The 20,541-nt window shown below is 51.0% G+C and overlaps 5 protein-coding genes and 3 non-coding genes across 8 annotated transcripts; 4 read left to right on the top strand and 4 right to left on the bottom strand.

Moving 5' to 3' along the window:
* Positions 1 to 53: 53 nt before the first annotated feature.
* Positions 54 to 3,090, top strand: QC764_210230 (uncharacterized protein; the record flags this gene model as incomplete). The annotated part of the gene is given in 3 exon segments (XM_062944732.1): positions 54 to 483; positions 496 to 819; positions 873 to 3,090. The coding sequence occupies 3 exon segments, from the start codon at positions 54 to 56 to the stop codon at positions 2,840 to 2,842; spliced, it is 2,724 nt and encodes a 907-aa protein (XP_062803587.1). The 3' UTR covers positions 2,843 to 3,090.
* A 2,928-nt stretch (positions 3,091 to 6,018) lies between these two features.
* Positions 6,019 to 8,535, top strand: GLN1_2 (glutamate--ammonia ligase). The gene is made up of 3 exons (XM_062944731.1): positions 6,019 to 6,672; positions 7,324 to 7,481; positions 7,536 to 8,535. Exons 1-3 carry the CDS (start codon positions 6,517 to 6,519, stop codon positions 8,332 to 8,334), a joined length of 1,113 nt encoding a protein of 370 aa, XP_062803586.1. The 5' UTR covers positions 6,019 to 6,516; the 3' UTR covers positions 8,335 to 8,535.
* Positions 8,536 to 9,572: 1,037 nt separating this feature from the next.
* Positions 9,573 to 9,661, bottom strand: QC764_0041740. The gene has a single exon. It is a non-coding gene; the product is annotated as a tRNA-Phe (tRNA).
* A 3,224-nt stretch (positions 9,662 to 12,885) lies between these two features.
* On the top strand, positions 12,886 to 13,748 carry QC764_210210 (uncharacterized protein; the record flags this gene model as incomplete). The annotated part of the gene is made up of 2 exons (XM_062944730.1): positions 12,886 to 13,401; positions 13,431 to 13,748. 2 exons carry the CDS (start codon positions 12,886 to 12,888, stop codon positions 13,746 to 13,748), a joined length of 834 nt encoding a protein of 277 aa, XP_062803585.1.
* A 393-nt stretch (positions 13,749 to 14,141) lies between these two features.
* QC764_0041720 lies at positions 14,142 to 14,251 on the bottom strand. The gene has a single exon. It is a non-coding gene; the product is annotated as a tRNA-Glu (tRNA).
* Positions 14,252 to 14,420: 169 nt separating this feature from the next.
* QC764_0041710 lies at positions 14,421 to 14,525 on the bottom strand. Its single transcript has one exon. It is a non-coding gene; the product is annotated as a tRNA-Arg (tRNA).
* Positions 14,526 to 14,810: 285 nt separating this feature from the next.
* QC764_0041700 (uncharacterized protein) lies at positions 14,811 to 15,822 on the top strand (the record flags this gene model as incomplete). Its single annotated transcript, XM_062940291.1, has 3 exons — positions 14,811 to 14,838; positions 15,191 to 15,348; positions 15,433 to 15,822. 3 exons carry the CDS (start codon positions 14,811 to 14,813, stop codon positions 15,820 to 15,822), a joined length of 576 nt encoding a protein of 191 aa, XP_062803584.1.
* Positions 15,823 to 17,980: 2,158 nt separating this feature from the next.
* QC764_210190 (uncharacterized protein) lies at positions 17,981 to 19,967 on the bottom strand. Its single transcript, XM_062944729.1, has 4 exons — positions 19,756 to 19,967; positions 19,642 to 19,699; positions 18,827 to 19,585; positions 17,981 to 18,762 (listed from the first exon to the last, which is right to left on the bottom strand). The coding sequence occupies exons 1-4, from the start codon at positions 19,877 to 19,879 to the stop codon at positions 18,135 to 18,137; spliced, it is 1,569 nt and encodes a 522-aa protein (XP_062803583.1). The 5' UTR covers positions 19,880 to 19,967; the 3' UTR covers positions 17,981 to 18,134.
* Between the last annotated feature and the right edge of the window lie 574 nt (positions 19,968 to 20,541).

Here is a 20,541-nt window from a genome sequence, read left to right as displayed (position 1 = left end):
CTTTTCTGGTGCAAACACACGGGAGGAATGGAACGCCCCTCTCAAGAGCCAGGATGAACTGGATTGATGGAGATCTTCATCGTTCGAAACGCGGCAGACTGAGAAAGGTTAACCCTGCTAAGCAACGCCAGAAGGAGTACTTTGCTCGCATTAGAGCCCAAGCCGAAGAAAGGGAGGCTGCTAGAAACGACGGCAGGCGCTCGTCATCTCGCCAAACAGTGATACTTGCACATCAACCATCGCCTCAGCCGGGCCGAAGGGGATCATCCTCAGGCATTCAGAACCAATATAGCCCAGGCCATGAGGAAGCCATCGAACAGCTTCGGTCATTCTTCAAGGTCCCAGCTCGACAGGACAGTCACGGTTCAGCAACCCATCAACCGCTTGAACAGCCGCTACGTAACCGGGGGTCTGAAACACTGCTTGCCAAGTATGGGGAAGAGAAGCTCAAGGAGATGAGGCTGAAGTTTCTCGCAGACCTGGGTTAGGAAACAGGTCGAGATCCAACGCCGGATCCTTTGAAGCGCCGCCGACGACCCGAACCTCCTCCACGACCGGACCCTTGGCTGCATGCACCAGTAGTACGACATGGACCAGGTAATGCGCCTTCGCATGCCGATACCCGAAAGCGCAAACTTGACCTGTCAGTACCGGCCATTGGCCGTGATGCCGTCAAGATTCGAGTGGGAAGTCAACAAAAGAGACTTGGTGCTGAAGGTTCGGCCATCAGCGGATGGAGCACTATCAGAACAGCTAGCCAGGCGCGCACTGAGAAGACTTCGCATCCGGCAAGACCATCCTCGCAGCATACCTATAGAAGTGGGTTATAAATATTGTTGGAATATTTGATACCGAACTAAACTTCTTCCTAGACTCTAGCCGGTTGCGTCAGAGGAGTGGGCATTCATTATCCAAGACACCATTATCTTCACATATGGATAGTAATGAGCGGATCAGAGGAGAGTATACTATTCCTTTGGTTCCTGGCTCTATTGATCCATCATCATCCTCATCGCCTTTAGGTCGCCATGTCTCACGGTCAAGGACTAGCAATTTCGCTCGACAACACTACCCGGACTCTCAAGACACGAATAGTACCGTCGCACGTGTAGGTCAGATGGTTCCAAATGTTCCAGCCTCCCAGAAACATTCGAATTCCAAATGGAATAACTGGTTTCGTCGCCAAGAGACTTCGAACAAGGAGATGGGTGCTGGGACCCAGCAGTCGCCGGAAGTGCAGATCAGCCCCGGGATCAGCCAGAGGCATCAGCAAGAGACGGAATCATCCTGGGCAGGTTTCTCAGAAGATCTACCTTCATTTCCATATTCGCAGGAATCCACCAGTACTGCCTTTGACCATCCTACGAAGCAACCTATCAGTCATGGTTCAGAAGATACCTCAGAGGCTCTTGATCGATACGAGCAGCTGTTGGCGATGGCTCAAGGAACCCAGAAGTACGACGGTTATTCATATTCGGCGAGCACCATCGACAGTTTCACAGATAACAGCGGTCTGAATACGCTCAGCAGCCCTGGAGAGAGGAACATGTATCGCGATAATCTTGATAAACGCCAGGCAGACCGCCTCGAAGATGGCAGCGTTACGAACAGTAGCTCCAGCTTGAATCTCACCAGGAAGTTTGGGGACGAGAATACAAGCAACAGCTGCTTCAGCAGTCTCGTGTCTGGCCAGATCGATAACCCCACAGTCGACGCTACCGAACTCTGGGGATCCGGTAGCTATCATCATGGCGGCGAAAACACAATCACCACCCCGGACCCTCAAAACCATCAGCTCATATTAAGTAGCAGCATATCGAGTGGCAACATCGCAAACTCTTTCGGCAATTCATGGCCGAAAGAATCACCATCTCTCGAACGCTCTTGTGAGGTTCCACACCAACAGATCACGACACATACCCTCGAGGCTGACGAGGGATGGCGGTCATTTGTATTCGGTGATGATAGTAGCAATATTATTGAGTCCATGGCGTTCACCCAAGCATCGCGGGATGCCGCCCGAGCATTGCAGCCATCTAGGTCTTCAAGCTTGTCATATACCAAGGGGCCACCGGAGATGGAAATCAACAGTACTGCGGCAACAGGCTGTCCATTGTACACAGCTGATATTGGCCAGCCGTCTGACTCTGTTGAGCCATGGTCTTCATCAGACGTCCCAAGCCTCGGGGCCATTGCTAGCAGTAGCATTATTGAGTCGGATGCGGGAATTTCTGCAAGTCACATAGACGACATCAGTCAAGGCACTCCCCAATCACAGAATGGGGGTTCCCAGAGCCAGTCCATTCGTTGTGCATCTATCCTCAGTGAGGAGCCTGGCAGCAAAGTCCTTGATGACCAGGGATACAGACACTTATCAGACGCCGAGCCTAACAACCAGAACACGACCAGTACGGAATCTGTCAGCCAGGAGTCTCCCCGTGGGGAACCAGGTAGGGCTCATACATCGGGATCTGCGGGCTACGTGGGGAGCAATAGTTCGGGATCGTTACCCGCATCTGTTGACCTATCGTCTGCGGCGCCAGCTCTGGCACCCCCGCGGTCTGTGGGGGTCAAACAGTCAGGGGTCCAAGGAGTTGAAGACCAAACACGGTTTGCCCCACCAAAGCTCTTTATGGGCAGCCGTTCACAGCTCCAGGAACGACGCAAAGCGCCAGTAGTTGCCAGAGCTGCAACCAAGAGAAGAGGTCGGCCGAGGAAGCGAGCCGTTGATGGCCGGGCTGATATTCGAAGCATTCCGAATTACTCCAGCGATCCCATCGAGGATTTCGAGGATCAACAGCCTACACATACATCGATATTTCCAGCCCTTGAACTTGCTTGAGCATATCAAGGACATGGGGCGTAGCTGCTATGTTGCGGGATATTTGGTTGTCAAGATCCGTGTCATGTAGGCCTGAGCTGAGAATTGCTAGCGTTGCTCTGTTTATGGTTCTAGGCGTTTGTTGCGTGCGGGAGCACAGCGACCTATTTGGTGTCAACGTGTCACCACAGCGGTTGTCACAATCTGTCGTGGAGAGCGTGGGGAAGTTGTGTTCATTGGCGCAACTCTTACATGTATCATACATGGTACAGAAGTCTGAATGGTTGTTCTGGAAGTCTTGTCCGTAACTTGGCTGAACCTTGATGTTCAACTAATTAGCAATCTTGAAGGCACAGAAATGAACATCTCCGCTGATGCCAAACTTGATGAGTATCCAATCTGCTGCTTCTAGACGTGTGTCGACACCTTGAGGCCCAGGCAGCCCGACACCGGCAGTTCTACACTGTGTTGGCCAGCACATGCCCATCTGGTCAACCACATGCAACAAGACAACGGATCTGGCAGAGAGAAATACAAATGCGGAAAGGATTTGTCCCATGTCTAGTTTGAGGGAATTTCCCCTTGCACTAACTGTCAAACATACGAAGTACCGGTGACTTTTGAGCAGACGCTCTTCTCATTTGAATGTTCACGATAGGAACCGGGCGTTCCTGGGCATGCGATGTAACACCCGTCGTCCGTCTGATGCGGCACCGCGGGGAGTCCGAAGTGGACCCCCGGCGGCCGTAGCGCGCCCAGCCCAGCCTTGAAGTGGTCCAAACTCAAGAACTTAGTCAAAAAGGCGCTGGGACCAATGGGAGGACGACGATAAGTGATGCGGCGTTCAGGACGGCCATTGGCCAGAAGAGATCTCGCCACACGAATTGGATGATTGAATTGGATTATTCTTACCTGACATCTTCAAAACTTCAACAGGGGTGGTGGAAGACTTCAAGTTTGGACCCGGAAGCGGATGGGATGCTGCGCGAGTTGCGGTCCGGCTTGCAGATGTAATATGCGGCAAGGAGGAATCTATTGGGTAACTGTATGCCGCTGAGGTTACGGTAAAGGCGGATAGAAAAGAAGCGGTAAAGCTGTGTGCTGTTGCACGGCAGAGAATCTTGAAATTTGTCGAGATGCACCTCGAAATTTCCCGGTTCGTTAATGGGCAGAAACGAGCTGCCAGGCTGTCGAGGTACGAGCCACACACCCACAAAGACAGCTGCCGCTGGTGTGGCTGCCGCTTCATTCTTTGTGGGGTCGGGTTGAACCCAGCATCCAGACTTCACCATCTCCACACCCACTCATCAACTTCAACCGCGTCGCGGAAAAAGACGCGCGTTGGTGGGACTTGGCACACTTACAAGACAGACGTGGCTTACCGTAAGTACAGAACAATACGAGGGCAATTCAACACCTCACGAGCGAGGCTCTGAAGGCCGCTGTTTCATGGAGATTCTCAAATGGGGTTATGACGCTAAGGAACGACGGCAGCAGGTTACGGCACTGAACCCAAACCCACGATGATGTCAAGAGGCAACCCAAAGGGCGCTGATGTTCAGCAGATCTTTAACACGTGCATGGCTCGGCGGGAACGTCGATTTTGGGGCACTGCCATGCCCCGGAGCCACCAGGAGCCGCAGGTCATTGCCAAGAATGCGACGATGAAAGAACACCCGGAGAAAAAGTTTAGATTGAAACATGGCCCCAGGGTCAAAACAAAGATAGATTTGGGTTTTTCTTCAAGGAGAAAGATAGGAAACCAGATGTTGATTTGATGTCTAGCGGATGTCTGTGAATCGACGAAACTTGATGCGCACTAATGACTCGACCAGCATAAAGACACTTCTCCTAGTGCCTTTCAACTTTACATGTCTAGAATTCGACTCCAGACGGTACCCATACAACAAGCAATTCCGGAGTTTGATGGTGCGAACCCCACACATTCTCTCCCACCACCTCCCGCCAGGGGAAATCGTGGGGATGAGACACGCTTCCTGATGGGGAGAAACAGAAGGTCTCGGCCTGCCCAAGACTTCAAACAACGCACTCATTCCATGTCGACAACCGGACAGAACTGACCCCCATCTCAGCATGCACTCTGCACCTATTACATTAGCCCTCTCATCATCTTCCGCTCGCAACCCTACACAATGACAGCAACATCTGTTCATTGTTGAGCCGGAAACCCGCGTCCAAGAAGTAGATCCCGGAGACTCGGCCGGAGCAGGAATGATAGTCTTCCGATGAACGAGCCAGGATGAGCGGATGATTTTCCAGAACCCAGCACTTTCATCTTTCAGCCCCATGTTCAACCCAAACCTTCTCAGGGTTAGTACACGGCAGGAAAGATGCCGCTGCGATGGGAAAAAGACCTCAGCGATTCCATTTCCAATTTCTTTTCTTTTTTCCAGCCTTGAGGATTAATATTGCCTCATGTCTCAGTTGTAGATGGAGCGTTTCGGTACCGGCTCAATGGCTGAAGTCGGACCGCAAGCAACACCGAATTTTGATATTCGGCGTCACGCACCCCGGTCACCCGGGTCGCCGAGCCTTCCTATCACAGACCCACGGATGTCCCGCCGTCGACCGCGATGCCATGTGAAAGAAACTCCAAAAGTTTGCGGGGCAGCATGTGGATTGTGGTTCCTCCAAGATGTGTCACAGGGCATCAACAGAACCCTGGAAAAAGACATCGATGCTCGTGGTCAACAAGTGGAAACAGACTACGAGGACTGATGACTGTGTGTCTTGGACATATGAGACCCGACGAGGAAGATCCCACAAGGGCAAGATGGCTGGATTCAACAAAGTCCAGCAAACGTTGGGCAAGCTTGCCAACTTCCATCCGATCTGGACCTGTCTAGTGTACACGACCTTCTCTCGTCTGGCACCAACAGTGTTGCAAATGTACGTAAGAAAAACCCTTAAAAAGCGGCATCGCGAAATGTGTAGCCCGGCAATGAAACGCAAAGGGCGCAGCGGCCGCCGATAGAGAAACCGTTGCGCTGTTTTTAACCTGGACGCCTCGGGTACGGGAAGTATTACCAACTGGTAATGTGTGTAATTACCGCCCGGCCGGTACGTACCGCGCCCAGCCATCGCTGGTTTCGCCCCACCAACCACCCCACTAGGTCTTCATGAGACAGGCCACGGCCGTCGAGGACACAAGGACGCATCCGTGGACGATTCCATCACACAGCTGCTTTTCGGCTGGCTTTTCAGATGCTCGCTGTGTCACTGGGAGGACACACAGTTTCCCATCTGTCCATTCCCCACACTCCCAGACCCCTTGTTGTACGGTGTTCCTGGGTTGCTGCCGCCTCGGCGTGTTCCAGGTACCTCTGTACTGTACCTCGAGCAAGGTACCGCATGTTCCTGTAATTCTTGTTCGCACTGCCCTGCCACCGTGAACGCTTTGCAAGTCCACCTTCAGACGACAATCTTTTTTACCATAAAAGCCTCAGCCCCCGCTGCCCGTTGAACCTTCTTTTGTTGTTTTCTCCTCCACTATCGCCTTGCGCATCGACATTCTGTCTTCTCTTGTTATCGAGTTTGCATAACTTTTGTCACTCTTCACCTACAAACCAACTCTCATCCTCGCCGGATCCTATACCACTTTTTCGAAAACAACAACCCCCACAACTTCACAAAAATGGTGAGTTATCTCGTCGTTATGGTATTCGACTCTGTCTATGAACGGGAAGGCTAACATGCTTCTTCAGGCCGACCCATCACATATCACCTACACGGAGAACTTGCAAAAGTTCCTCCGTCTGCCTCAGGGCGGCAAGATCATTGCCGAGTACATCTGGGTCGACAGTGAGGGCGGTGTCCGCTCAAAATCAAGGGTATGTCAATATTCTTTTGATGTTCTTGTCCCGAACTTTTTCTATGTTTCTTCTTGTCCGTCGTCATTCGTATGACGGCACAACCGGCAAACAATGGTTTTTGGGCATGCTGCGGCTTGGCGGGTCAACCAACGACGAACCCAAAACGACGAAACCACCCACACCACCTGCGGATTAGCCTGTGATCTGGTGTCACCTCCGGATCTGGGTCCGCATCCAGTCAACTGCTACCGGCGGCTCACCACATTCCACTCGAATTTTTGGGGAAACCTCGGCGCGACTCCGATTTCGCCTTCTGCGTTGCTGACGCGAGCGGAATCACACCCCGCTAAAATCACGATTTCACCCCACTCTGCATGCTCGCTGGCAAACCCCGCCATGGACAATCCCAGCAACGACACCGCTTGTGACTCGACAAACTCCTCGCCGCTACTCCGACGGTCCCTGGCTTGCTCCGGCCAGACTTGCATCGCCAGCCGACGGACATCGCCGCACCGCATATCGCATGAACACGAGGATCCCGGATCACGAATTGTCGACACACCGCAAAGCCAAATTCAGCGCCGTTGCCGGGCTGTGCATGCCACATCTTTGGGACAATGAAGCTAGATCTTGATGGAACACCAGACACTGACATGGTGCTCCTATTAGACTCTTGATGCCAAGGACACCGATTATACTCCCGCTGAGCTTCCCATGTGGAACTTTGACGGTTCCTCCACTGGCCAGGCTCCCGGCGAGAACTCAGATATCTACCTCCAGCCCGTTGCTGTCTTCCCCGACCCGTTCAGGGGTACCCCCAACATTCTGTATGTGAAGTCCTGAACTCAAGAGGTTGTTACATAACTAACTCCAGTAAACAGTGTTCTTGCCGAGTGCTTGAACAACGATGGCACCCCCAACAAGTACAACCACCGCCATGAGTGCGCCAAGTTGATGGAGGCTCACGCCGAGCACAAGCCGTGGTTCGGTCTTGAGCAGGAGTACACTCTGCTCGACCTCAACGACCGTCCCTATGGCTGGCCCAAGAACGGTTACCCTGCTCCTCAGGGCCCCTACTACTGCGGTGTCGGTGCTGGCAAAGTTGTCATGCGTGACATCGTCGAGGCTCACTACAAGTGCTGCTTGTATGCCGGCGTCAAGATCTCTGGCACCAACGCCGAGGTGATGCCCGCTCAGTGGGAGTACCAGGTCGGCCCTTGCGAGGGTATCGAGATGGGTGACCACCTTTGGCTCTCTCGCTTCCTTCTCCACCGTGTGGCCGAGGAGTTCGGTGCCAAGGTCTCTTTCGACCCCAAGCCCATTCCCGGCGACTGGAACGGTGCCGGTCTTCACAGCAACTTCTCCACCAAGGAGATGCGTGAGGAGGGCGGCATGAAGCACATCGAGGCCGCCATCAAGAAGCTCGAGAGCCGCCACGCCGAGCATATTGCCGTGTACGGCGAGGGTAACGAGAAGCGCCTTACCGGCCGTCACGAGACTGGCTCTATCGACACCTTCTCCTACGGCGTCGCTAACCGCGGCGCCTCTATCCGTATCCCAAGGGAATGCGCGGCCAAGGGTTATGGCTACTTTGAGGATCGCCGTCCCGCTTCCAACGCCGACCCATATCAAATCACCGGTATTATCATGGAGACCTGCTTCGGTGCTGTCTCTGAGTAGGATTGAGGGTGATGATGGCTGCGTTTATGATAGACTAATAAGTGGTTTTATGGGCATTTTGCGCGCGTTTTTGGTTTAGGCATTTGGGATAAAGGAAGGGTTGGTTTATGGCGAGGTTGAGCGCTCGTTATCTTTTTTTTGGGAAGGGAATGGGAACGACACACACACACACACACACACACTACACATGTTACATAGATTATTCCGAGGCTTCTCTCTTTCTGTTCCCTGATACCCAGGTTGACAACATCAACAACAAGCATTAATTTGACTTTGGGTCAAAACTCCCACTCTTTTTTCCTTGGTTGTCTTTCTGTGAGCCTTCATCTCAAATTTTTGTCTTGGGTGACTTGGATCTTTTTCTGGAAGTTTAGCCCAGGTACAGCCCAGTCAACAGTGGCTGAGAAGGATGGAAAAGGGGAGGGGGCGAATACGCCAAGGCACAAAGTAATGCCCGGCAAATCAAGTGTTTACTTTGTACGTAAGCTCGTGTGGCTCTCCACAACTCAACGCAACTTTCCGCATGTGTATGTACTTCTTTGCTGACATCATCAATAGGGGACTTGCCAAACTTGGTCATGATTGATGACGATGACAGAGGCTCTTTTGAGGGGAAAGGGGACATCGTGAACGTTCTGGTCGAATGGTGTGGTTTTGGGGCGCACACTGTGCGAGGTACTTGCCTCCACTTGTGTGGCTTCTACTTGGTTTAGAGGGGAGTGGCTGATGTCATGCGTTTGGGGATCGTGATTTGGGAGATCTGTTTGGGTCCTTTTCTCCGAGGTATTGGGGTTGGGAGATGGGGGGAAAGGAGGACGGGTTTGGGGGAATGGTCTTGTTGACCGTGTCTATGACGCTATTCCCAAGCGTGCTGACGGTAGTTGATGGGGAGGAATCTCTTTGTCTGGCAACTTGTGGGCTTGGGCTTTGGACCCTGCAGCTGTATGGGTAATGAAACAGAACAATACGGGTTTGTGACGATGCGGTGGCCAGTGTCTGTATTAGTTTCCCTGATAATGAGCTTCTTTACAGTAACGAATTGGCCCTTTTTACCCCCCTTTTCACTGGTGGTTCTAGCGGCTGAAGGGACTGGATGTCAACAAGGGGATGGCGCTATTCCCAGGCTTGCTTCTGGTCCTTGGGGCCAAAAGTCAGTGCATTATTAAACTGGACTAGATTCAGCAGCAAGCTGCTTGTACTACCATGATTGTAATATCCGTAGCCCAACGATATGAGAAGCGGGTTTAGCTCAGTTGGGAGAGCGTCAGACTGAAGTCCACTTCAATCATTAATCTGAAGGTCATGTGTTCGATCCACATAAACCGCATCATTTTTTGCATTTTTCTCAGTCCCCACTTCTTTTTGCTAACCTTGATTCGTGTTCCTTTTTCTATGTGGTCTTGATTCTAGAAGGTGGTGGTTGGTTGTGCAGATGTAATGGGGTGAGTGCAGCAGTTGTTTTGTATGTTGGGTTGGTGCGACCCAACTGCCTGGCCAGAGCTTGGTTGTCTGCCTCCTGCCTGGCTGTGTTGAAAATCCTCAAACAACCTTCACCAGTGGCCATTTAGTTCAGAAACACTTGGACATGCCAGAACTCACGGTCGACCGCTTGTACCAACATTTGCATGATCTTTCCGAGTGAAGACTCGGTTGCTACTCGGAATGGCGGGACAATCCCATCCTTGAGCCTGCGAGATTCGGGCAACAGCCTGGTATAGCATCAGAGGCCGATAGGTTCCCGGAAGCCGCGGTTACAGCATGGGCATCAAAGAAGAAGATATATCCAAGAAATGACTCACCTGGAACACCTTATCGACCTATATTTGACCCGTATGAAATTCGGGTTCTGGAAATCAAACCAGGCAGCAACGACGTCTCGATATGCCGCACCCTCCATCACTGTTCACTGGAATGCAGAAAAGTCGGAGCTTATGAAGTCGGCACATGTTACCGTGCTTCAAAACAAGTTTGGCCTGTTGATGGATGACCTGGTTAAACCGATCTGGTACACCGCGCTCAGCTACACATGGGGACCAGGTGCCTTTGATATGCCCATCAATGTCGATGGACATGAGAAGCTTATTACCAAGTCACTGTACGGTGTTCTTCAGCACTTGAGACCATCTGGACACTCGGTGGTGCTGTGAATAGATCAGATCTGCATCGATCAGGGCACCAACGACGAAAAGGCGCAGGCGGCAGCTGCATTCGACTTTCTACGCGATGCTCCCGATTTGATACAGCATGCATCGGCGATTCGATGTCCAGAGGACTTTGAAAGACTCTGTCTGCCAACCGCAGATTCGGCGACCTGGGTTGGTGTGTGGGATCTGGTGACACGACCATGGTTCCAGAGGTTATGGATTTACCAGGAGGTGATCTTGTCTCAGGATATCACTCTAGCCTGTGGCGGAGAGCACAAAGCTAGGACAATGATGAGCTGGAACGTCTTCACCAGCGCCTGCCTCACTCTTCAAGAGAGTGGCGTTACTCAATGGCTTAATCTCAAGTTTCCGGGCCCTGATCCTTTCACCCAGATCTTGAGACTCTTTTCGGATCGCGAAGGATATCCAGCGACCAAAGAGCCATGGCCAGAGGAATGGCTAATCAGTCCAGCTCTAAGGAGCGCTCGGCAATCTCTTTGTTACGACGCCCGAGACAAAATCTATGGCTTGCTGGGAATGGTTGAGATCAAGAACAGCTGGATCAAGATTAGCTACCACGACAGTTACAAGTATTCGAATCTGTATCACGATGTGGTGGTCGGTTTGCTTAAGCGGAACACGGCCCCGCTCAAGTCCATGCTCAGCTCGATCGACCATGAGCCTCGAGAGACAACTGCGCTGGGATATGAGAGCTCGACCGCAAACGTGTACAAACGCCTCTGGGTCGGAAAAGGCGTATAAATTCCCCAAACATCCGGCTGGTTACCAAATCATTGGGTTCAACAACAGCGAACTACACACTGAAGGCACGGTGTTTGATACCATTGCTGTGATGAGCACTGTTTTCTCAGATCCGGATATCGTACATCCTCTGTCGGCCAACAAAGATTGGATCAGATGCATCAAATTCGTTTCCAGGAACTTTCACACGATGTACCCGCCTGCTCATGGCTCTGTCTTTACGGCCTTTTGGCACACAATGGTTGCTAGGAAGGATTCGAGCGGCATGCACCCCTATTCGGACGCTTTTGCAGAGATATTTTCGTTGTTGCTCGACGGGACGACTGGGAGGTCGCCTTCTCTACCAGGGCAGACATACTCACCGAGGCAAATGCGGCCTCTAGGAAAGGGAAGGTTGACTATGGCTTCCTTGGAGTCGAGGCAATCGAAAAAGACAATTGAAGAGATTAGAGTGGCGATGAGGAAGCCGTTGAGAGGGGAGGTTGGTGAAAACTAAGAGGGGGTATTTGGGGCTTGTTCCGCGGTATGCCCGAGTAGGGGATAAAATTGGTGTTGTGAAGGGGTGTTGGACCCCGTATGTTTTGAGGAGTGATGGAGAAGAGAATAGGTGGCAGGTTGTGGGGGAAGCTTTTGTAGAGGGGGTTATGAGGGGAGAGGAGGCAAGTGGGATGGGCAACATTGTGCTTGTCTGATGGGTACGGGGGGATTTGGTCGATTTTCTACAGCACATACCACGCGACACAGTTTTCCAAAATCATTTTAAAAACGAAGCAAAGTATATTCCCTGTCACGTCCCGAGCAATCTTTATCTGATACTCCCATGTCCCATTAACGCCACGCATTCAATCTCAAAAAGCAACTCTACCTGTCAAAGGCTCCGCGGACGGAGTTGCGGTTACATTAATTTACGTTGTTGACTTCTGAAGCTCATCGTGGCTAACAATCTCGAAGCCAGACCGGGCCCTCAACTCATCACAACAGAATGGTCCCAACGACCACCAGTTGTCTGCTCTACTGAGTCCCAACTGATGGTTTCAGTTCAGCCAAAGGCGTCTGATATCGCCGGTATCTTTCAACGAAGCTGAGCCCTTTATGGTCTAAAATCTATCCAAAATAGCATGGTCCACATACTCCGGCAGGGGTAAACCAGCGGCGATGGTGTGACATCGGCCCAACTCGCCCTAACGACCACCATCACGAGGTTGATCTAGGGCCCCACAGCCCTACAACCTGAAGTTGGAATCAGTTATAAGAATATGCATGAATGTATAATAGCACAGTTATGTTGGCGGTGCTCACAACCAACGGGTGCTTGGGTAACGGCGCGGGTTATTTAAGGGGAGCCAACCTCTATTTACATGTGGCGCAGGCCCAATATAGGGTGCCTGCTTTCTCCAACTTCATCTCCTGCTCAAATCGACCTTGCAGTGTTCGTTCCGTCCTCATTTCCTACCATTACACAACAACAGAAGCACACACAGATAGGCCTGTACGCGTCAACAACGAAAAAAAATGGACGAGGCTACGTTGAAGTCACTCTCAGCAAGGATGAAGCGGCGCGCACACCTTGACCACAACTCCCTCCCGTCTTGGCTTCTCTGCGAGACAGAAAACCACAGCCCACTACACTCTGTTCATCCGCGCCATGAGAAACGTCCTTTCTAGTAAGCTAGCTCAGTTCACCTACGCTCAAATTATCGACGGTCTTCCGATTGAAGACGTAGCCTGGGACCAGCGCATCCCTGCCGTCTATGGCAACCACCCCATTGAGCACCACCCTGAACTCTGCCCCGGCGCTCTAGAGTTTGCCCTTGAGTACAAGGACAAGCTTGACTTTGAGCTCCTGTCTTTTCCCCGTGAGTTGACAACCAAGTACGTCCAATCCACGCCTGATAGCAAGGTTTTCAACACTCGCCTCATTGAGCTCGTTGCTATGGCTTTGAATTTAATAGGGATTCTTCTGTTCGATGTTGGTATCGAAGTTCACCAGGGAACGGGAGGTCGTTCCATCGAGGCGATTACCCACTGGAAGCAAGACCCGGATGATGAGACGCTTCCTACTATGTTTCACCACCCTTACCATTTACATGGTGATATTTACCCCTTGGGGGTGTCAAACCTGGTTGGTTACTGGGCTGAGGACAGGATTTTGGGAGGTGTGGTGAATTTTGATGGAAGGCTGAAGAACAGAATCTTGCTCAGCCGCCGAACGTCTACATTATTACTAGCCGGGCGGGGACTACGCCTAGGTACTGGCAGCTGTTGGATAGTCAACAGGAAGGGTTGGTTGATTTTTTCTTGAAGGAGGATGATGCCGGGAAGGGTCCGCTTCTGCTGATGTGTACGGAGGAGAACAAGGTTAGGATTGATGAAAGGTTTGCGGTTGTGCCGAGGGGGGTGTATAGGGATGTTTGGCAACGGTTGCCGCCGTCGGAAAAGCATATGAGGCATATGGATCGGAGGCCTAGGAGGGAGGGGGATTACCCGAGGATGGAACGGTGGATTTGATAAAAGCTATTGAGGAGATTTGTGGGAATCTGGGAGAGGATGAAGTTGGCGATGATGGGTTCTCAAGCTATCTTAGGTAGGCATGACTGTTGAGATCTTGAGCAAGTTTTTGGGGGTGACAATCACACGTTCATACATATGCACGCAACAATAACATATGCACTGGTGCTGGCAATGTTCTTTTGGTCTTTGATGAAACAAGAATTGGACTTCTTGGAGTTGGGCATCCCTGGACAGAATCAAGGAACATGGTGTTGGCAGGGGGAGCCTGCCTTGCCAGTGATAGAGAACTTTGATTTGAGTCATGATATCCACACAACCTAGTACCCATTACCTGATATACCCCGTTTCGCTCACAACTCGCATCCAAATCGGAAACCACACTCTCCAAAATCGGGTATGGTGTAGCGGTAACATAGTTGACTCTCACTTCTCAGAAGTGTCTGATTAGATTCAGTCTTGAAATCTCTCAACAGCCCCGGGTTCGACTCCCGGTATCCGAGTCCAATATCTTTTTATTGATTGTGACTTTTCTGATCGCTTCTGCAGTTGTCTTTTCCAGGTATGTTTTGTGTTCGTTACAGAAGTGAAGAGGAAGAAAGATTTTGCGCTGCAATATGTCTGTAACAGATGTAGTCTTGAGCTGAAGATCTCACCACGGTGATACTGATAGGCCGTGTAGCGCAATGGTAGCGCGTTACTTTCCGGTTTCAACATGTGTGAACAAGTTAAATCTCCAGCTGGTAAAGGTTCTGGGTTCGAGTCCCAGCATGGTCGATCTTTTTGTCTGGATAGACCTCTTCTATGATTTCTTGATACCTGGGGGTTGATGCATTTTTGGGGCCGTGATTTGTTTGTACAGAGAGCACAAAGCGCGATGCTATGTACTTGGACCATGAAATTTGATGATATGTTTGGAGGTTTGCCACCTTTGATTGAATTCAAGGATCGTCAGTATATCTTCTGAGGTCTCTTAGCCGCCTTCCGTTTCAAGTGTTTCTCAAGTGTTATTTGGGTGAATTACGTCAATACAGAGCTGCAGTGTCTCTTTTTGGGTCCACAATGTGTTTGCAGAAGCGCTGTTGGGAAGGTGCGGTTGTTGAGGAATGTACGATCGATCCGTTTGCTCTGCCTTCTCAGAACACTGATCAAATTTTGTTCTCGCCTGCGACTTGCTGCGTTTCACTCCTCTTTTGTGAATTCCTTCCATTTCTTACACCCGTGGAGGAATACAACTCTGCTTCTTCTTATTCCTTCGACCTCCCTTCATTCTAGAAAACACGAGTCTCTTTTCGTAACTCGTTCTCTTCGATTTACAACGGCTTTCTCGATTTCTATTCAAATCACCTGAGCACCCGTTTGGTATTTTATTCTTCACACTTGAATTATCAAACTGCCGTCTCTTGATCCTCCTCGGCTACCAGCATAAGCTGCAACAACAGGACCAGGAGGTCTCGACCACCGGGCAGCACCGGCATCATCGATACTCTTTTGCAGCCTCGAATCCATCACACGAGCCAGGACCACCAACCTGTCAACTGATACCAAAAACTACGGATGTGATAAACGTGTTCGCTTTCCCCGAGTTAGTTCGGAGCTGGTGAGTCTTTTGGATCGACTGGATTGATGTTTTCGGTGTGCGACGCTAACACCGTCGCTTTTTAGGTGCGATGCCATAATACAGTTGTCTGAAATATCTCCGAGCAGCTTCAAGGTGGCAATCAGCGTAGAGCATAAGGCGGACGGCACTGATGCACTATACATTGCCGAGGGCACATCTTCGCAGAAAGAGTTGAAAGCGACTCTGGGCTACATACGTTTTCGCACCACCGAGGTGATAGACAGCGATTCCTACGGTCTCGTCGAACTCGTCATTCGTGGTGCCACACTTAAACCGCAGAATTTGATTCAGGAAGGCAGAAGTGGTAGCGAGAAGTTTATGATCGTCAGTCTTGAAAGCAGTGTGCACTCTGCAGCCGCCATCTTCGGGAGTTGCGGTTCCCCCTCCTTCAACATCCACTGCATTTCAGGGCCTTTGACTTGGCTTTCAAGGGGCACTTTGAAGGCCAGATAGAAGACCTACTGGTCCGTCTCCGTCGCATGTAGCCTGGAAGTGTTAGGAGAGTTGAGACAAGGAGTCGGCGTGACGTCGAAAAGTCCTTGACGCCTTTTCCGATAAACTGCGAACAAGATGTCAGACTCGTGGTGGGGAACGCCCTAGAGGCTTCAGTACCGGTCGCGGAGTAAGACGTGGAGATCTGTTTGCAGACATTGAACACAGGGGTTTGATCTGCCTATACAATCTTCTTTACCAAGATACACCCGTGGGCCTTTCCTCTGGCTGCGGCACGGGTTTTGATGAAAAACCCATGTTTGGATACAGCCTTCCTCAGAAAGCTTTGACTAGCGTGGGGGAGGAAGCTAAGGCCATGTGGGATGTTCTAAATGATGCTGCTCATTCCAAGCCTTCTGCGGGCACGAATTTTCGTTCGGAGCGTTCTGTGGTCCAGCACTTGAGTACCATGTTTACATCCCGGTCTGCCGAAATGGGCAGTGCCTCAAGACATATCAACAGAGAGACGGTTGAAAACTCAAGAAGTACCTAATGAAATGGACCTTTTCACGAAAATGGCATCATATCGCGGAGGAACGAGACGAGGTAACAAAGCTGATCAGGATAAAGTACATCAGGGCCTATAATGCGAATTATTTGTGGCATGATTCACAGAATTCCTGCTTCTACAGGGCCGTTAAAGGATTGAGCTATGGACTCTTAGAGAATTCTCGCGAATACTGTGACATTTTGTGCAAGTATAAACCGCTTCACACTGCCGCGGAAGAAGAGATTCAACGGTTTCAACGTGCATCAATCCTGGAACAGGTATCTACAGAGAGGTTCGCAGTTCTTGTCAACCGACAACTCAGGGTATGCGTCCATGCTTGTCCTCAGATGGCTGGACTTGAGGTCCAAATTGTCGGGGCAAGACGACGACTGCGGTTGAATATTCTATACCTGAAGGAATTTGGGACTATCAAGGTTCACGACGAGTGGTTGAGGTCAGAGTTTGCTGCAGCAGAGCTTGGCGTAGAAGAGGTTGAACTGAATTTCGAAGACCTGCTCTTCCATACGGTCAAGGCACTATTCACGGATGTATTTGGGCAGCTGGACGAAGGTATGTTCGCCAAAAGTTCTGGGGATGTAACCAAGACCCCACTACCATCCATCTTGGCACAGGAAGAAGGAGCTGCGTCTTACAGAGCAGCGGCTGACTACGTGGCCACGTGTGATGCCTGTCACGCATTCCCAAAGTGTCTCTGCTCAAGAGAGGTGTGCCGATCTGCAAGGTGGGTTTGGAAAAGGGGGCGTATGACCATGGTTGCCAGAGAGCGCGTATGTGGAAGCCCAACTGCACGATACAGCCACCTGCGCGAATCTCAAGCAAACTGCCCTAGTCTCTAGAGACGTGAGACGACTCCAGAACTGTGGGGGGGTTGTGCATGTCACAAAGGCTGCCGGATCAAGATTCAACTATTTTTGGTTTACAGCCAGGACCGGACTCGTACTTTCTCATCGTACGAAACGCTTCGTCCCCGAGTTCATTCCTGGTCTTTTCGGACGATTTCCAGCTGACACTCCCACATCATGATGCTGATGAAGCTCCTTCTGAGGTTTTGTTTGGTACGTTCCACCCCGGTTTCTTCTCGCCTCCCTTCTGTGTTGAAAAACAGATCATCTGATGACGGGTGTAACATTTTATATGGCCAAGGGATCCGAGATGTATCAGATTGACTGACGATTGATGGCCGGTAGGGGGTACGAGGCCGCCGAGAGACGAGGGAACAGAGGAATCAGAGCTGCTCTGGTGATGGTGGATGATGACGAGGATTGTGAGGATTACGACGGTGATTCTGAGGACTACATCGATGGCGGAGAAACCAGCGCTGAAGATGGTCAGGATTCTCTTAGTGAAGGTCGTCCTCATAAAAGGCAAAGGGTAAACTGAGGAGCGCCATCAGTGAGCGGCACTTCCTGAGTAGGCAGCACGCCGGACTCTGCATTGTGTCCAAAAGAGTGGTTAAGATGTCTGGGTTATCCTCAAGGGCGGCACAGATATGAGACGAGTGTGAGTCTTGGGGGATACATTATGGATACATTGCGGAAGTTTGTGGAATACTTTGTAGGGAATCTGCGAGTGTATGACTGAGAAAAGCAAAGATGGTTGTCAAGCTACTTGTAAAACAAAAGGACCCCTGTAGAAAGCATTGTTCATTTGCGATGCCCTAATGGCAGGCCTAACTCCATGGTCAAACTGGCCCATAAGCCATGTCTCAACCCATTACTAAAGCTCTTGGCTAACGCAAGACCATCTGCTCAAATCACCGCCATCAGACTACCTCCCTTTTCCGAACCCTAACCTTGAAATCACCCCCCTTCTCAATCCCCATCATCCCCACGCCAGGCCTACTATCATCCCCCTTTGGCATCCACTTACCAGGGCCCCCCTCCGCCAAAACCTCAAAGTCAAACCTCCTTATCATCAACGCCACCGCCTTCTTCACCTCCCTCTCGGCCAAGTACCTCCCCGGGCAGATACTCTTTCCCCCACCAAAAGCCCTCACCACCCCCCTCGCCGACGCCGGCAAGCTTTCCCACCTCTCCGGCTTGAAAAACTTGGCATCCTTCCCAAAGATGGTCTCATCAAAGTGAAACACCCTGTACGGGATCAACACCTTTGCCCCCTTGCGCAAGAGAAACGAGCCAGGGGCAGGAAGGACGGTGTCAGCTGTTACGACGCGGGCGGAAACGGAGTGGCTTCTGAAGCGGAGGACTTCGAGATAGAAGAACTCAAAGGTGGGACAGTTCCCCGGGGTGAGGAGGTAGGAAGGGTCGGTCAGCTCATCGCCTGTGAATGCCGGGCTGATTTCAGCGCGGATTTTGTCGAGGCAGGTTGCCGGAGAGGAGAGGAGATGGGCGAGGCACCAGAAGAGTAGCTTGGGGGTGTTGGTGTTTGTTCTGCGAGACCGGAAATTGTTAGCGATGTGTGGTAGAAATTGGGGGCAAGGCATGGTGTACATACGCAAGATAGAGCATCAGGAAGAAAACCGCCTTGTCTTGCTCGCCTACTTCTAGCTTGTCTAGAGCGAGTTCAAAATTGGGGGTGAACCAACTTGGGTTTTGCTTGTCTCTCTCCTGTTTGGGCAGGGCCAGATATTTTTTGAACTGCGCTGTCAATTTCTCCTTAATTGCGGTCAATTCTGGAGCCAAGAAAGGAGGAAACAGATACAGGTCTCTCCAGTGGAGCTCGTCGTAGATCCGAAAGTCGTGGGCCACGTCGGGGTAGTTTCTGGCAAGGGCGGGACCAAAAAACGCATTCTCGCCTGCGCGGATGAAGACCGTATTGACGAACTCATAGAAATTGACCTCAAGGTCATTCTGAACCAGGGAATACTCATGGAGATTTGGGATAGTCAAGTTGTTCTGTAGCCATGAGAGAATGGTCTGATCGAGGGAGGGTAAGTTGTTGTTCTGTGAACTCGGAGATAGTTGCGTGGTATGCAGCTGGCGGTTGAGATGCTCGAAATGCTTGTCCTTCATAGGGTGCTTGAAATGGTCGACTTTGGCATCGAGAGCATCTGGGTCGAGGTTATAGGTCTTCGCAATGCCCTCGGGGCTCATGCCGGTGGCTTTGACAATGTCGACTGAAAACTCGACAAAGGAGAAGTTTTGCGTGTTCCTGGACAGCTCGGCTATGTGTTTAGGGTGGGATATGACGTAGAAGAATGTTCCAGCTGCTTGGAGAGCATATGGCTGACGGTTATCGCCTGACAGCTTGTTCCTTTCCAGAGCGTCAGTGTGATTTTCTTCTAGACTCAAGCGTCCTGGGAAGCATACCATCCTTTTGTCAAGACAGCAGTCGAGTTCATGAACAATGAAATTGCGTGGCCAATGACTTTCCTGGAGTCAGTAATCAGACTCAGGAGAATGTTTGAAGCAGACAAGACTTACAAGGAATTGTGTATGGCAGCTCTCTCGGCTCATTCGGCCTGGTCAGAGGTGACAGCGTGAACTTCCACACACGCCACGTTAGCCAAGCCACGAATAGCAGTAGCGTGCCCGACAAGAACGACATTGTTCTCAATTGGCGTTAGTGATGGTCGAAACTGTCTTGATTATCTGGCGCCGCCGTCTGCCGTTGTTGGCTGTTGATGCCTGTTGCTTATTGCTGATGCGATTCGACCACTTAAAGTGGCGGAAAATATCAACTGGAAAATCACAGGTGGCACACGCCTGGCACACGGTGACGATACCGAACCAACAAATAGGCGGAAAGATCACACCTCTCAATTGCTGTAGTGAATCCCAGGTGTGGGATGGCTTGTGCCTGGGCCCGATGTCAGTATGTTGCTCTCAACCCAGCCAATGGTCTTACACCGTTTTCATAAATGTGGGTCAGCTGCCTGTGACCCTCAGGGCTACTCAGGGCTGTCGCAAGCTTGATGACTGAGGTCAGACCACCTATCAAACCGATTGGCACACTCAAGTGGATGTTTATTGATCGGCTGGGTGAATCTTGAAGCCTCTATCATCTGGATGTGAAAGCTAGGTGTGGGTGGCTGGCACCAGAACCGGACAGAAAGTGGTTTAGGCCTGCGCATCAATGCAGAGTATTCAAGTGAATTTGGATAACGGCATGTGAATGGACGGTCAGAGAGTTCCTGAGAGCAAAGCTGAACTGTGGAGACGGAGGAAAAGTCTGAGAAGAGGAAACGAAGGAGCCATTGTGGAATCCAG

The sequence above is a fragment of the Podospora pseudoanserina genome, chromosome 2, assembly GCF_035222485.1.
Source record: "Podospora pseudoanserina strain CBS 124.78 chromosome 2, whole genome shotgun sequence".
Classification (NCBI taxonomy): domain Eukaryota; kingdom Fungi; phylum Ascomycota; class Sordariomycetes; order Sordariales; family Podosporaceae; genus Podospora; species Podospora pseudoanserina.
The sequence above is the reverse complement of the archived record's forward strand: the minus strand, read 5'-3'. Positions and strand labels throughout refer to the sequence as shown.